The sequence below is a fragment of the Leiobunum rupestre genome, chromosome 3, assembly GCF_980474605.1.
Source record: "Leiobunum rupestre chromosome 3, qqLeiRupe1.1.hap1, whole genome shotgun sequence".
NCBI classification, from domain to species: domain Eukaryota; kingdom Metazoa; phylum Arthropoda; class Arachnida; order Opiliones; family Sclerosomatidae; genus Leiobunum; species Leiobunum rupestre.
The window spans coordinates 47,919,836-47,936,846 of NC_143386.1; the positions used below are offsets into that span (position 1 = coordinate 47,919,836).

General features: G+C 36.9%; 1 protein-coding gene across 12 annotated transcripts; it reads left to right on the plus strand.

Moving 5' to 3' along the window:
• Positions 1-222: 222 nt before the first annotated feature.
• LOC149952425 (uncharacterized) lies at positions 223-11,461 on the plus strand. Of its 12 annotated transcripts, none has more exons than XM_090168519.1 (8): positions 5,283-6,120; positions 6,193-6,458; positions 6,544-6,703; positions 6,804-6,925; positions 6,989-7,172; positions 7,237-8,010; positions 10,913-11,049; positions 11,119-11,461. In XM_090168519.1, exons 3-6 carry the CDS (start codon positions 6,652-6,654, stop codon positions 7,449-7,451), a joined length of 573 nt encoding a protein of 190 aa, XP_090024645.1. In that variant the 5' UTR covers positions 5,283-6,120; positions 6,193-6,458; positions 6,544-6,651; the 3' UTR covers positions 7,452-8,010; positions 10,913-11,049; positions 11,119-11,461. The 12 variants fall into 12 exon arrangements, with proteins under 12 accessions (XP_090024638.1, XP_090024640.1, XP_090024641.1 ...); XM_090168517.1 differs by having other exon boundaries at positions 7,237-7,880; positions 7,939-8,010; positions 10,913-11,461; XM_090168521.1 differs by having other exon boundaries at positions 7,237-7,440; positions 7,939-8,010; positions 10,913-11,461.
• The last annotated feature ends 5,550 nt before the right edge of the window (positions 11,462-17,011 follow it).

Here is a 17,011-nt window from a genome sequence, read left to right on the forward strand (position 1 = left end):
TCCAAGTCTTTTGGAGCTGGTGCTTTGGTGATTGCTTCCATCTTGACATTCTGCGGATGCAACCCTTCTGCGTCCAGAGTATGTCCGAGAAAGTCGACTCTTGTCTCAAAGAATTTACATTTTTCCTTTTTTAATTTCAAATTGTTGTCTCTTAAAGTCGTCAGTGTTCTGTCCAGCTGTAGCAATTGTTCTCTTGTTGTTTTTCCGCCTATGAGAATGTCATCCTGAAAAGGCAGGACGTTCTTGAGTGGTCGTAAAAGAGATTCCATAGTACGTTGGAAAATGGCAGATGATGAGGCTACCCCCTGTGTGAGGCGGGTGAATCGGAGCAACCCACATGGTGTGTTGACGACCACATATTCACGTGAGTTTTCGTCCAATTCAATTTGATTATATGCCTCTCGTAAATCCAATTTGGAGAAAAAGCGGCAACCCGCGAGTTGGATATTTGTCCACATTAAGTTGCTTGTTGAGTGTGCTCTTGAAATTTCCCCATAGGCCAATGCTGCCATCTGGTTTCCTTACCGGAACAATAGGTGATGCCCATTCCGAGTATTGTATCTCTTCGATAATTCCCTCTCTTTGCATTCGTCTAATTTCCTCTTCCACTGCTTCAGCTCTTGAATAGGGAATGCTCCTTGCCTTGCAGAAAACTGGAATCGCATCTTCTTTTATGTGTAGGCGAACCTGAATCCCTTTTAGTTTTCCCACTCCTGGAGCAAAAACGTCTTTATTTTTCTCAAGTATTGTTTCAAGAGTCACGTTGCCTCGGATGTGCTGGTTCTGTTGTTGCAGCCATTGTTGAATAGCGTTGATCAGTCACGTGGTTCGGCCGAGGAAGAATGTTGAGGTCTGAATAAATCAATTTTCGGCCACATAAATTAAGGCCAGTTCCATCAACGATTAAGACTGAGAGCTATGTTGTTCTTCCTTCATGTTCCACTCGTACTGTCAATTTTCCCAGTATGCCCAGCTTGTTTCCTGAGTAAGATCGTAAGTTGACTCCTGCAGGTTCTATTGAGTTTTCGTAGGGGATACGCTGATAGGAGTCCTTTGTTATCAAGGTGTGTCCGGAGCCTGTGCCAATTTCAAAATTCATATGAAATCCATTTACTTTGCAGGTGCTGGAACCTGTAGATCTTTTATTTGGCAAACTTTCTCTTCTGATAAATGTACACTACACCTTGACTATGAGTACAGGTAACGTGTGCTGTTGTTGTTTTATATGTTACTAACCATATTAAATCCAATTACGTCTAAAGAAAGGCCAGTATAGCTGTACTTCAGCTTGTTAAACCAATGTTTTGTGATCATGGCATGACCTGATCCATTTTCTAAGTCAAATGGAATTTTGATATTGTTGACGGTGCAATGAATGACTTATGGAGGTTGAGTTGATGTGATGACAGTCGGCATTTTTATGCCCAGATTTTGTGCATCTAATGCAGTGATTTTTCTTAGGTATAAATTTTCCGACTTTGAACTGAAGATTGTTTGGCCTTTTCTATAAAACTGTTTCTTGGTTTATTTTTACCTTTATTGTGAGCGTTCGATATGGCATTCACTTTAGGACTCTGGTCTCTTGTTTGACCAAGTTAAGTTTTAACTACTTTCACTTTCTATAGCTTGAATAGATTTTATTGCTTGGTCTAAAGTGATGTTTTTATCTTCGTTACATTCAGAAAAGAGTTTCTGCTGCATTTCATCATTGGCTATACCTTTGATTAATTGTTCCAATAGCCTCTCCCCCATTTGAGTTCGTATTAATTCACAATATCTTTTTAGTCAACGAAGCTCAGAATTCTTCTGGTTTCCTTATTCTGATTGAAAATTTGAATCTCCACATATTTGGATGGTGTGGGGTTGAAGTGTTCATATAATTTTGCAATGAGAGTTTCATAGGGCACAGTTTCTATCTCCGCTGGTAGTACAAGATTAGTTAGAAGAGCCAATTCATCAGGAAAGATGCTTTCTTTAGATCATCCGTTATATCATGGATGTGGAAATATGCTTTTAATCGTACAGAGTATTGAGACCAAGATTCTGTTGCGTTGAAAGGAGTTAATTTGCTAATGGAAGGCATATTCTAATATCTGGTAAAATTCCGAGTTGAAAAAAAAATAAGTTAGGCGTAGCTTGCCACCTTTGTGTGGAGGATTGATAGCTTAAAGTTGACTCTCTTAGGCTTAGTTCACCTCCTGGTGTGTACCTCCTCTTGTCTCGTTTTTTTTTCTTGAGGATCCTTGTTGAATTATTTAAAGCTCTTCTAGAATCTATTTTAATCCAATCCCATCTTCGTCTCCATTTGTTGTGTTTGTATTTAATTAATGTAGGGGAGCCTTAATCATATTTCTAAAAGAGTGAGACAAGATTGTTCTGACTTCGGACATACATGGTTTTTCCATCTCCTCCATTTTCCGCTCCCCTCCCTATCCCTCTTTCTCCTTGTACTATCAGCGCCCTCTCTTAACATGCATGTGTATAAAACGAGAGGTTTGGGATCTAAGCATAACCTCAACTTTCCATTTCGGTGCACTATTACAATGCTATTAACCAATGGAGTATGCTCCGTAACTGGCGCTATAATTAGCTTCTTCAATAGTTCCAGCAAAGCCACTGACACTCTTCTTGTACTGAAACTGCAGCTGGATCTATCTCTATCTTGTACTCGCCAGGTAAACCACCTAGGCCAATGAACGCTTGAGGAAGTGCTTTTATTATGTCCAATGCCGACGTCGATGAGTCGCTGACATTTGCATTATTTCCTGACAACTCGAGTCTTTAACACCTTCTGAATGGTGTATGTTGAATTTCTCTTGCACATGAATTGTGACCAACCCCAGATCAATAGATGCTAACGCTGAGGGCAATGGATGTTGGTTTCCACTGACCACCTTAAATATCAGTTTGAATTCTCCTAATGGATGTATTTCTGATCCATCATATAACCTCAACACCGACTTGGGTGGTAACACTGGTGCATCTATTCTTTTGATCCTAGTCAGATCTGTAATAGGAATGATATTGCACGCTGCCCCTATATCTATTTGACAGTCCAAGAATATTACTCGCCAATTGTCATCTTGAAATTGTACTTTCCCAAAATATTTTGTAGGTCTATTTCTTGAACTCTTCACCACAGTTATGTCCTCCATTATAATTATATCTTCTAATTCTTCCTCTTCTGCCACTAGCTCAGCATGTTGAATATCCTGTGTCTGCAAGAATCGTTGCTGTGATGACTGACCTGGTCGTTGCTGAGATGACTGCCCGGGTTGACTTCTTTTCCATTTTTGACACGCTCTTTTAATATGATACGAACGCCTTGCAAAAATTGCGTTTTTTGTCATAAGCTGGACACTGCTCTTGGTTTTGACTATGATCGTGTGCCCCTCCACAGTAATAGCAAGGTCTAAGTCGAGTCTCTGGTCTGACATCCTCTACTCTACCTTGCCCCTGTATATTTCGAAATTGGCCCTGCCTGTGTACTCTGCCACCTTGTTGATTACCCCTAAGGCCTCTGTTCTGGAATGCATGAACTGTATCTGTCTCTTCAACTTTATACTCCTTATGTTTAGCATCTAGTTGCGATAATTGAGACTTGGCATGTTCGCAAGTTCGTAACGCAGTAAGTGCTTTGGCAACTGGAACAGATTTCAAATTTCCTTATCTCGACAGCCCATGACCAATTTATCCCGTATCATTTCTTCTGCCAACCGCCCGTAGTTGCACTCTTTGATCAACGCCCTGACTCGTACATAGAACTCATCTACTGATTCATTTTCCATCTGACACACTGACCTTTCATATAATACATTCACTTTTGGTTTAAAATGCTTAGATAAGGCATCCAATATCCCTTCCGTTGTGGCTACTCCTTCCACCTTTAGCGTTAGGCTTTTCATAACTTTCTTACACTCATTTCCCATGAGCAAATGCAAGTAAGCAACTTGTACTGCAGATGGTTTTGCAGCCAACTCTGTCACTAAAGCATAATCATCAAAGCTTTCTCTAAACGAAACGAAATGATCTGCTAAGTTTCCTGTCACTAGCATTGCTTTAGGTAGCATTACTGCAATAACGCTAGGCTGTCTGCCTTCATCCATCTTGCTGGCGACTTTGTGTTGAAAGAGAGATACGCCAAGGCTAACGGGACACGAGGCTTAAAAGTGGCTTAATGACTGTTAGTTCCCTTTGAATGAAGTTTCCTTTTCCTTACATTCACTCCACTTCTGACACCATGTTGTATGTTTATTTATAAGTCGTACTATCATAATAAAAACCTTTAATAACTACGAAATGATTATCCATTTCCATTGATAGTCTATTTACATTGTCATACTACTCTTGGTGATCTCCACAGTAATGATGCCACATACGACTACTAATGCTACTAATATACCTGAAAGGCAAGAACCTATTTCAGTGGATGTATTACGTAAAAAATCCAGGAGAGCACAACAAACAAATACTACTGGAAGAGGCAGCCAATGGAGGACTCATCACCAATACATAACAATAATAGACAATATCAACATCATCAACAACATACACGATCAGCATCAGCTTCAAGATACGGACAACGGAATAACGACTACACTCCAGTATGTAATGGATGTGGTACCACACATCCTTATCGCACTTGTCCAGCTTACAGTACTACCAGTCCAAGATGCAAAGGACGTAATCATTTTTCACAGCGTTGCCAATCAGCTTATATGATGTACGAAGAGGATGAATTAATGCATCAAGATGATAATACCAGTGATGAAGATCAGCTATTGTATAACTTGCAAGAGGAACAATATGATGAACACGGTGCTGACAACCATTATGATATAGACCCATTTTACAAAAATCTATTAACACTTAGAGCCAATAAAGGTACAACACATGATGTATGGCTGACCCCATTGCATCTACAATAACTGCGTACCACTTTGAAAATCTACACAGGGTCACAGGTCAATGTCATCCCAGCATCCACGTATCAACAACTGAAAAACCCACCTAAATTAATACGACCACAACGTCAAGTGATGGCTTATAACCAGATTCAAGTTCCAATGTTGGGCATTGCCAACATCTTATGTAAGTCTACAAAAGTGTCGATGGTTTTACAATTCTACGTGACAACGCTCAAGACAGTTGCTATTATTGGTGAGAAAGATTCAGTTCGACTAAACCTTGTCAAAGGCCTTGATATCTTGGAAGAAATACCTAGACTAAATACCTGTAATTTGAAGGGATTTTACAATTCAACTGTCACACCAAATACTTAAATAGAAGAATTCAAAGATTGCTTTGGAGCGGTTGGATGCCTTCCAGGTTATCATGAATTAAAATTGAAAGCTAATGCAATCCAGGAAATAGCGGCACCAAGATCATTCCTCAGGCCTTTAGACAACCATTAAAACACAAACTGGAAAAGATGGTTAAGTTAAATATAATTAAACCCATCACAGAACCAACGGATTGGGTTCATCCCATAGTAATTGTTCCTAAACCTGATGGGTCCATCCGACTCGGTTTGGATCCTAGAAATTTGAATCAAGCATTGAAAAGAGAACATACCAAAATGCCCACATGTCAAGAAATCTTCAGTAACTAACATGGACGTAAAAATCTTTACAGTACTTGATGTTACATCTGCGTGGAAGTAACTCTAAGATCAAAAGCAAAGTAAGCAAAAAAAGAAGTGTTAGTTCCAGTTACAGATTCTAGTGTAGGTGTAAGCAACAGTACCAGCTTACTTAGCTAAAGTACCCCATTAAGTTTGATTACTCACGTTGAAGACTTAGAGAAAGATAGTGTCACAGAAGAAACCGCTAATTTGTACGATTCATTGGAAAATGAAATTGTAACTTCTTTATCGGAATTTGAATATGAAAGTGAAGGGAATGAGACGGCTACTCGTTTAATCAAAAGAAAAAATGGGTTGGTCTTTGAACTTACAAGTGCTGGGAGACAACTTTCAAAAAATATTTCACATATGAAGGACATTCATTCAGCGAAAAAACAAATACCTATTCAAATTTAGTCTTGAAATGTGTGTATTGTGATAAAACTATATATGGAAATGTCGGTAACGCAACTTTTAAATTCACAAGACATCTTGAAGTAAGTTTTAAATTTTTCTGGTTAAAATTTTCAACTTAAAAATAACTTCCTCTACTTCTTATTAAATTACAGAGACTCCGTGCATTTAAAATATCAAACGAGACACCTGCAAAGCCTTCAAATGTATCTAATGACATTGACAGCCCTCCAAGTTCTTTAATTTGCACTCAGCATTTCCCTAATACACTTTTAGACCTTGGTTTGGAAAACAAGGCTGTGAAAAGACCATCATAAAAAATTTCAACAAATAATGATGCTTGGATTCCAAAAAAATACTGGAGAGCAGTTTTGAATTATATAACCAACCACATCAGGAATGCCTCTAGTCTTAACAGAAAGTAACTATACCAATTTTAATAGAAATTTTTTTATTTTATTTTATTTTTATATTTTAAAAATTTTGTTAATCCCCTGCATTTCAAGAATTCATGCACGAATTGAATCCTGCTATTAATACTTGGTCTAGGAGAACAATTTCTAGAGATCTCAAGAACGCAGTGGAAAATGAAGTTGTTCCTGCAATAACCTTAGATGAAGGAACCGTACACCTTTCATGGTATTTGGACCTCACGTACAAGAAAAGGTATTATTGGTGTTAAATGCCACTTTCATTCTGGTATGCAATTATCCATTTTTTAAATAAGAACTGGAACTATTAACTATTATTTATGTTACGAACTTAGACTCTTGGGAGCTGAAATCGTTAACTTTAGGATTTAAATCTTTTGGAGAAAGACATACCGGGGAAAATATAGGAGATAAAGTTGTTCAAGTGCTAAAAGAATGGAATATTGATCCCCTAAAGGTAAAATATATTTATACTTAATTTTATCAATGGAAATTACCATTTTTCTTTTTCTTTTTTCAGGTTGGCAAAGTCATAGCGGATAACGCTTCTAATATTACTTCAGCTTTTAACATTGTGGAAGAAATAGGCTTTGATTGGACTGCAGTTAAACAAAGAAAAAATGAACCAACAGATGACCTTGAAATGTCTAAAGATGATTCGGATGAGGAAATACTATATGGAGATGGATTGAAAGATTCTTACAGTAAGCGAATTTTATTGATCAATTTGAATGTAAACTCATTCAATATCTGGATTTTTCTTACTAGGTGAGTTAGGTCTTCCCGAAGAGGAATTGGCAATGATTGCTATGAATTGGGATCAAGTACGATGCCTAGCTCATACTTTACAGTTAACAGTCAAGGACGGTTTGAACCAAGATGGAAACGATACTAAGCTGATTGAATATTCCACCACAATCATAATTTTTTTCAGAAAAAACTATTATACGGGCCAATTGGTTGCTAAAACAGGTAAAGATTAGGCATGTGCGAGCACTCGATTTTGGTCGAGTACTCGTTCGAGTTTCGAGTATTCTTTTCACGAGGAAATTTTGGAACCAGTGTTATCGAAAAATTATTTTATTTTGTTTACTTTGAGTAAATAAGTCTCAATGAAAGAATTTTGATAGTGTAGAGAATCGAGTACTTCAAAGTAAGACTAAATTTTCGAGCACTCGAAACCTAAACCTAAATCATTGAGTACTCTAAACCTCCTTTTAAGTTAAGCCTAATTACTCGAAAACTAGCAATAAAATTGAAACTCGACTCGAAACTCTAAATTAAAAATTTTTAAACTCTAACTTGACTCGAAAACCAAAAATCCGGACTTACACATGCCTAGTATAGATTTAAAAGTGGTTTGCGTTACTAGATGGAATTCAACTTTGCATGCATTGGAAAGATTGAATGAAGTAAATTATTCTTATAATTTTTTAAATATCTAATAATTTAATTAATTTTCTTTCACAGGATAAAATGTTTTCTCAAGCTCAACAAATGCCTTTGAAGGCGTACAATGAAGACAAGGAAACGATCCGAGGGGTAAATCACCCATTTTGCTTAAACTTGGTGAATTAGTAGACCTTAACGTAACTTAAAAATTCCCAAAGTGAAAAGTTACGTTGGGCTTTTGTTTTGCCATGGCAACCGAAAACGTTTTTGACAACACCAAATCCAAATTTCTCTATGTGATTTACCATGGGAAAAAAACAAAGAAATTTCAAAAAATTAATATTTCAAAAAATATTTAAATTGGGAAACTTTTTGTATTTTTGGGTGAATTAGAGGTGGGCGAAAATTGTGAGCGAATTCTGAAATGAACGCTCAGACCTTTTTAATTTGAGTGATCAAGTAAGCTAGTGCTCAATACTGGCGATGCTATTTTCTCTCTCTTAAACTGAACCAGCTCAGGCCGAAAGCCGTGAGATTCTCTCAGTCACTGATCGTTCACGGTGCGTTGAGCGAAATCGAAACGCTAGCCTGCTCAATTTGAAGCGCCACGTCCTCCAGCGGTGGGATAATTCGTTCACTAGAAAGCATTGACGGCGGGCTGAGTGAGATCGTGCCGAGAGAAGCGGCAGTTTTTTAACATCGGAATTTCTCAACCCACTGAGCGACGGTATAGTCTTTCTTCTGGAATTCGCTCACAGCGCGGTGAGAAAATATTATACAAATAATTGACGATTTTTTTTATTCAATGTACTTTTTTATGAAATAATTTATAAGAAATAAAACTTTTTTCTCACAGCACTTTGAGCGAATTCCGGGAAACAGTCTACCCCGTCGTTCAGTGGGATGAGAAATTCCAATGTTAAAAAACTAGTGCTTCTGTCGGCGCGATCTCACTCAGCCCGCCGTCAGCGCTTTCTAGTGAACGAATTATCTCGCCGCTAGGGGAAGCGGTGCTTAAAATTGAGCAGGCCAGCGCCTCAATCGGCCAATCTCGCTCACTGCGCCGTGAAAAATCACTGACTGAGCGAACTAATCGGCGATCACCCTGAGCTGGCTCAATTTCTCTTTCTCGCTTAAGAAGAGCAACCGACCTTCGTATTTGAAGTGCTCACTCGTTTTGAGAGGATTTTCAAAAATGAACGCTCACAATGTTTGCCCACCTCTGGGTGAATTGGTACACCCAAAAATAGTCTCTCTTACCCAAAAATACAAAAATTTTCCCAATTTACATATTTTTTGAATTTTTTTTGTGAAATATGTGATTTTCCCATGTTAAATCAAATAGAGAAATTTGGATTTGGTGTTGTCAAAAACCTTTTCGGTTGCCATGGCAAAACGAAAGCCCAGCGGAACTTTTCCCTTTGGGAATTTTGAAGTTACGTTAAACAAAATCGGTGGGTTACACCTTGGGTCGTCTCCTTGGCTGCGTTCAACAACTATCAACAGAGAAAAACCGTTGAGTTATCGTTGAGTTCTTTTAATCACAAAAATCTAAAAGTTGTTGTACAATTTTATGGTTCGCTGACTTAACGAACAAAATATCGTCTGCTGCCCCTCCTTTAACTTTGTCAAATGACGTCATGACACCGATGAGCAACGGCAAAACCATCTTGCTCAGCCGATGTTTCTGCTGAGTCTCCGATGATCAACGTGACGTCAAAACCGGAAGTAAAAAAACCGCTGACCGTTGAGATCAGCGCTGAGCTTTTTGTTGATGAACGCAGCCCTTGTAAGTCGACTTATTTTGGTTTCCAGAAGGTAGAATAGCCTGGTTTGAAGCCTGACTGCAGTCTATATAGGTGGTTATTTGTCTGGAAAAAAATGTGTTTGTACAAGCTGCAAACAAGAAATGCTCTATTGGATTAGAGACAAGGTAGTAAGTAAGAGTTGGGTTAGACCCAATCTAGCACTTCGACCATTGTGCAGGCCCAGCCTTTTAAAGATGGGAAAGCAGAGTCTCTGAAACTAAGCGCACGATTTGCTTCGGCGGGAAAGATCGCTCGTTTCCAGCCTATGCATACCAAGATGCTCAAACCTTTGAGCCGCATAAGAATCAATGAGACGAAGTTTCCTCCTCTGCAAGGCATGCCCTGCACATAGGACTCTCACTGATATCAATCAGATGCAGATGTCTATTAAGCTGGCAGTAACGTAAAACCACCCTGATACTACTCTTAGGGAGCGAGAGCAACTCAAATGCTCTTTTCTTAGAAGGCTATCTCATTGCCATGATGCCCCTTATGACCAGGCACCCTATATAGATGAACCCTATTATGGGTGCCCAGTTCTGAAAGGAGATCCAGACAGCTAAGAATGAGCTTAGAAGTATTACTAAACTGATTAAGAGCCTTAAGGGCAGCCTGACTGTTTTGCCCCGATACTTCTTCTTAAGACAGAAGTCAACACAGAAGCAGATGGCCGAAATCTCAGTCTAACAACGCCAAGGCTCTCAGAGAAGCCAAACTTCTTAGTCTGACAATAAATTCCAGCACCCACCCCTGAGTGAGTCTTGGAGCCATCCGTGATCCAAACAATTTCACCCTTGGTTCCAAAAACTTGGAAAGGCAAGGTAACACCGAAACTTGTATAAATATTCCCATGCTTGTTTGATTCAGTAGGAAATTTTCAGAATACTAGGTAACAGGTTGAAAGTCAAATATTTTTCTAGATTCGCCTTGGTTTATACTGTGCTGGAACTCTTCTGATTCTATTTTTGTTTCTGTCATTGCAAAGAATTTGCTGAATTCCTTGGCAATTTCTTTGGGAGTGGTTAAGATATTTCCTCGTGATTCTATTGTAATTATACTAGGGGTACACTGATAAGGGTATAGCTGATATATCAGCTATATCGGTGGTACTATCGGACGATATATTGTCCAATATTAACAAAGTTATCCATCATAACTTTAGTGTATGTGATAAAATCTTTGTAAACGACAGTTCAATACACTTTCATACCATTTTATCCGAATGTTTCTTTTAATTTTACCAGAAGTAAATGAACCAAAGTTATCAAAATATCACCAAGAATCGGAAGGCGTTTTCCTTATGAAAATGATGAGAAAATCGAGTCAAAAAAAGCTAATTTCCATCTCCGTCTTTTAAAGCGATAAATTGCACTTGAGAATTGTGGGTATAGCTATTTCTATGTATAAAAAATGGTTTCATAAAACAAAAACCTTTTTTTTTTTGGCGTAGGAGCGTGCAAAACTTTAAATTCGAGGTCAAAATGTAACTTCATAAGGAAAACACCTCCAACATGGGGAGTATAGCAGTCTGATAACTTCGGTTCATTTACTTCTGATTTTACGTGATACATATTTTCTATCTCAAAGCTGTCTAAAAAAAGGTATGATCTAGCTTCTGAAGTGGTGCGGCTAATCCAATAAAATATGATCATTAGTTAATAGAGAATTTTCTAAATATATTTTTCTAATACCGGTATCGGCCAATATTCACAGATTCCGATATTAGAAAAATAGGCCAATATATCGGTGCATCTCTAATTTGTCTTTTTAGCCTTTAAAAAAGGCTTTAGAGTTTTCCAGACATCACTTGTTCCATTATTTCCAACATGGATATTAATTTGAAAGTATTTTCACTTATCTCTTCGGATTTTCTCCGTCACTTGATTCCTATAGGCTTTGAATTGAGCCTCAAATTATCTTTGACCTGGAATTCTACTTTTCCTGCGATAGACATCTCGTAAGTGCATTAAATGTTGGACTTCTCTACTTAGCCATGGTGGGTTAGATGCATTTATTTTTCTACTCACAAAAGGTGCATGTATATTCAAGGTATTTTTTATTATGGAGTTAAGTGTAATGACTCTGTTGTCAGCGTCTTTGATGTCTGGTTAAGATTGACTTGCATGTCTTTAACAAAAGACTGCCACTGCTTTCCTGTAATCTCAGACTTTCACAAGCTTTTTCCCAATTTTCGGGATATTCCTTTTAGAAGTACATACATTTAGGTTGTGTTCTGAAATCCCCAATGGAACGTTAATTAATTTCTTTATTCTTGAGTGTATGTTAGTATAAATATGATCAATTAGAGAACTAGTTTTCTTCTTGATTCTGGTTGCATCTGATATCAACTGGTGAAACTCATATGTAGCTGACTTCAAGCTACGTGTATGCGAGAGTTGTGAGTCTATGGTTCCAAGTAGGTTTGAGTTGAAATGTCCAAGATATATAATTTCATTACTTCCCAGTTCATCTACCAATATTTGAAGTTGAAATTTAAAATCTAGGTGACAACTTGCATAGCTCCCATTTGGAGGATGATAGCAAATTTCAATGACTAAACGTTTACAGTTTTTTTCATGGAGTTGGTTAAATTCTTGAAGTTGAAGCCAGAAATCCTACACAGTACTAATGAGTATAAGTCGCATGAAGACTTGGCCCTCGAATACCTTAAATCAATATTGACTTCACAATAAAATATTTGAGTTTGAACTTGAGCTCCTAAAGGTCGCAACCGGTCAACTATTGGATTTTCTGGCTTAAATATCGAGTTATGATGATTGGTTTTGCCCCCAAAATAATTGTAGTTTATGCAAATAATTTGATTTCGTCCAGTCAAACCCATCTATAGCCAAAATTATACCAGTTTACCCAAATAGTTAAATTTATCTAATATTACTTATTTTAACCGACTGTTATTCGAATTTACCCAAATAATATAATTAGTTTGAGAAATTGGTTTTGGAAAATTCATTTTTCTTCAGAGGTTCCTGAGCTTTTGACCAAGTCCTTTGACACAATAGTGAAAGCCACCCATTCCTTATTTCTTTCGTTGGTGTTGGAATTTTTCTATTCCAAAGTCTTAGTTCTTTTATTTTTCCCAATATTTTTTAAAATTTTAATAAAAATTATTTCCTCATGAAATAGTTAAACTTTAAGCATAAAGATATAATAATGTTATAATAATTTATTTTGGTTTCTAAAAGTGACTCAACAGATCCAAATTTGAAAATAAAAATTACTGCTAGCTTGTCAACAAATAAGGTATTTCAAATTCCCGCCAAATCGTTCAATATTGTAGATTTTCCTAAATGTGAAATAAGCCCTAAATTCTCTTAGCTTAGCCTTCATAAACGAAATTGTAAAGGGCATTGTTGAAGTAGTTCAATTTATATACAAATAAAAGCATTTAATCGTCAAATTAAGTTTGAGCGCGATCCTATAATTTGAATTGTTGGCGGGAAGTTTAATTTGTTTTAAAACTAGGATTAACGAGTGAAATTGGCTAATTTTTAGCTATTTATCTAAATTACACTCAAACCTAAGTTAAAATCGAAAAAAACTGCAATATTTTGAAAAATTTGAAGAAACATTAAATTGTCAATCGATTTGCCGCTTATCCAGTTTCCAGCATTCAGAGGAAAGTAGTCTGTGTTGTTAAAAATTAGACTAAACCCGAACTCGTATTTTGAACTTCTAAAAACGACAGAAGTTTTATAAACGTTTTACAAATAAATCTGTTGGATCCTCCAAAAATATTTTTTTTTCCGTTTTAGGCTTTTAACCAGATTTTTAAAATTTCAGTAATAGTTTCATTTCAAACAATTAAACAATGTGATTTATTTAGTTTTACATTCAATATTATTGATTTTAAAAAAGTTTTAACTTTTGAATTATTTTTATGTATTTAATCTTATTCGTTGCTTATTTTTTAACTAAATAATGTGATTATATTAGGAAAATTTAAAAGTTTAGATTATTATACCAAATTTGTTACCTGAAGCTAAATGCAACCAATTACGATGGTACTTTAATCCTTTGGTAGTTATAGCAAATAAGGAGTTGGTGGACTTAGAATTGTTCAAGATTTGTGGATGAAAATAAGCGACACATGATTTTTAAAGAAGTAAGAAAATGATAGGGGTATGTAGCCAGAATCATCGTAAATGGCATATAATTAAACGGCCCTATGTATTTAATTACTGGACCCTATATTGTTTATTTGATTGCATTTACTGACACTTTCCCTATAAAAAAGTAAAATATGCTTGATAAATTATAAATTTACCCCATAAAATACTGATGTCAAAAACTATTTAATTGAAGTAACTTCTTTAAAATAAATAATCATTAGTCCACTAAAAGAGCCGTGTTGCTTTTGGCTTTGTGTGTCATCACATTGAATAGCTGCTTGCATAGGGAGTGAAGACATTCAAATAATACAAAAGTCTCATAGAAAATTTCTTTTTAATTTTGAAGAACAATCCCACACAGTAACCAAGCTGTTTTTGGAACACAAAAAATTATCTATAATTACGAAACCTACACTAATATTTGTAATTTATTCAAATATCTATTTAACCTTTTAACTGGAATTCCATTAATCGTTTTTTATCTTGTTCAAATGTACTCGTATTTTAATAAAATATTAATAACGCGTCTTCTTTGTTTAAATTGACCAAAAAAAGGAAACAAAATTTGTAAAGGCAAACATTTATTACATATGTACAAAAATAAGTGTTACCAACATTAAAAACCTCTCATTTCAAAGATGATTTGAAGTATAACTATGCTTTAATAAGTACTGCTAGAAAGGCTCTTTGAGATTTCAGTGCTAGTGGATATTTTCTTTTCTTGCAACTTTATTTTTGAATTAGAAATAATCAAATTAATATTTACAAGTAATGTTTTCGAAAATTTTAAATGCCATTAGCCACTTATTCAAAAACTAGGTTTGATTTCACAGATTATTAAAGTGTTTTTATTTTACTAAGTCCTGCCAAATCAAAACCACTTTCATTGTAACTGTGCCAACCTAACTAAAGAAGTAAGTGTTACCACTCTCGCCACGTGGAGGCTGCATTTAAGGAGAGCAAAAAGAAAAAACCCACATTAAATTGATAATTTAATTAATTAGGATAAAAATCCCTACTATACTAAAATTAGTACAGTAGGGATTTTTTAGTAAGCCTAAATAAATTAATATCTTAAGGGGACGGACTTTTTTAATATTAAAATTAGATAAGTATGAACAGCTTGGTGTTTGGGGAAGAAATCAGTTATTTGTTTTTATCCATAACCAAAAATTATAAATAATAAACTTATATTTTTGCATATTAAATCATTTTATAACCTCGAATAATGTCCCTAAATAAACAGTTAACTGAAATTTATATTTATAAAAACTTTTGGCGGTAAAAAGTTCCTCTTAAAACAGGGAATTTTCATGCTAAAATAAATTAGTATATTATGTTAGACAATAAATATTCTTTACCAGTTAAAATTAGTTATAAGTTGGAAGCCACGGGGACGAGACCAGATGCAGGCTTGCGAGAAGCCACAGGGACGAGACCAGGGGCAGGCGCTAGCAAAGCAAGAATAGCCAGTGATGACCTGGACAAAAGAAGAGGAAAATCACTCTCAAGAAAAGAAAAACCAAGGGATGGCTCCAAAACCTTCCCGGAGGAATGTTTCTTGGCCAGAAAGGAATTCCCAAAAGCAGGAGAAGAGGATAGCTTTGAAGACTCCCCAGAGGAAGCCTTCTCAGCTGGGAAAAAAATCCCCTAGCACTAAAGCCCGGAGGAGGAGCCACCAAAGCCCAAGGAGAGGGGGAAGATGGAACAAAAGGTGCCGCAAACGCAAATGGCCCAGAAGGAGCCTGGGGGCCTGGCAAGCAACGCAGGGTGGGATTTCAAAGAATTGGTCCAGAAACTGCTGGACCCATTTACCGAAAAGTGATATTTATCCGTGGGTGTCGGACAAATTTCGCTATCGTCACTTAATGTTGCCAATACCGCTGGCATGACCCTTCCATTACAAGTAGGGAGCCATTGGTAAGGGAAACATCAATACAATCCCCGATGCCCTGCGAGCCAATGGAGCGAAGTTGGAAATTTCGGCTTGTCCCAAAAGAGAGCGAAGCAATGGTGCTATGAACACATTTCTCACTGTCAGAATGCCATGCCACAGAATCTTCACCATTACGGTAGAGATTCACAACCGCTGCATTGAACGCAACACCAGTTTTACCCTCAGCAAATTTCTTCAGTGAGAGAAGAACCGGTGGCCAGCACGAGTCAGCTTCATGCACCACTCTCCCGTAGGAATAGGAGTAAGAACCCCCATACGCTACTCAACGGGGAACAGCAAGGGGTCAAAGAAAAATCCCTCCGAAACTCTTTAGACAAAGAGCTAAAGAACCCCGATGCCTCATCTTGTTCCAATGCTTCGGGCTCCCAATATACAAAAAGGGCTACCGCCAGAAGGAACCTTTAGAGGATTTCTTCCAGGAGCCAAGCATTGAGGTGCAACACGGGGGCCGAAGATTGGACGAGATTTAGACATCTTACTAAAATATTGCCCAAAAATTACTCAAACTACAAAACTCACCGAATTCACAGTACTAAAACGAACCAAATCTCCGGATCAGACCAAGGAAATCTATAAAGGAAATAAGGAAACTTAAAAACTCATAAATAGCTGGACTCATGGCAACTACTTACCTGATTTATGCCATGATCTAAAAACCAAAGAAAATAATTTCAATAATCAAGTGAAAACACTTTACACATAGCTATTACTTATCTGATATAGGTCAGAGGCAAGTCAGTCTACTCCATGCTACCATGACCTAAGCTTAGGCTTAGTGAAGTATAACTACGAAGACCTAGGCTTAGTGAAGAAAAACCACTAAGAATATATTGTAGAGCAGGCGCCCCTATAGAAAATCATTTAAATTATCAAGCTTTATTTAAAAAATACATATATGTTTATTTAAATTGGCCTAAAGAATACGAAATATAACCAAATTTGGCCTAAAGAATAGGAAGAAAAATGTGGTTACTCACCTCTTTATTGACCAGAATGCCGCTACGGGGTTATACGAGTTTAACGCTGATCACGTGGGGGCGTGAGAATAGTCTGTTAACTATTCTCACGTCCCCCGTGAGAATAGCCTGATGACTATTTTCACGCCCCCCGTGAGAATAGCCTGATGACTATTTTCACGCCCCCCGTGAGAATAGCCTGATGACTATTTTCACGGGGGACGTGAGAATAGACACTGCCTGGACAAAAACTACGGCTCGATTGCGTAATTTGTAGTCTGCTAATTTTGCTAAAGCCAT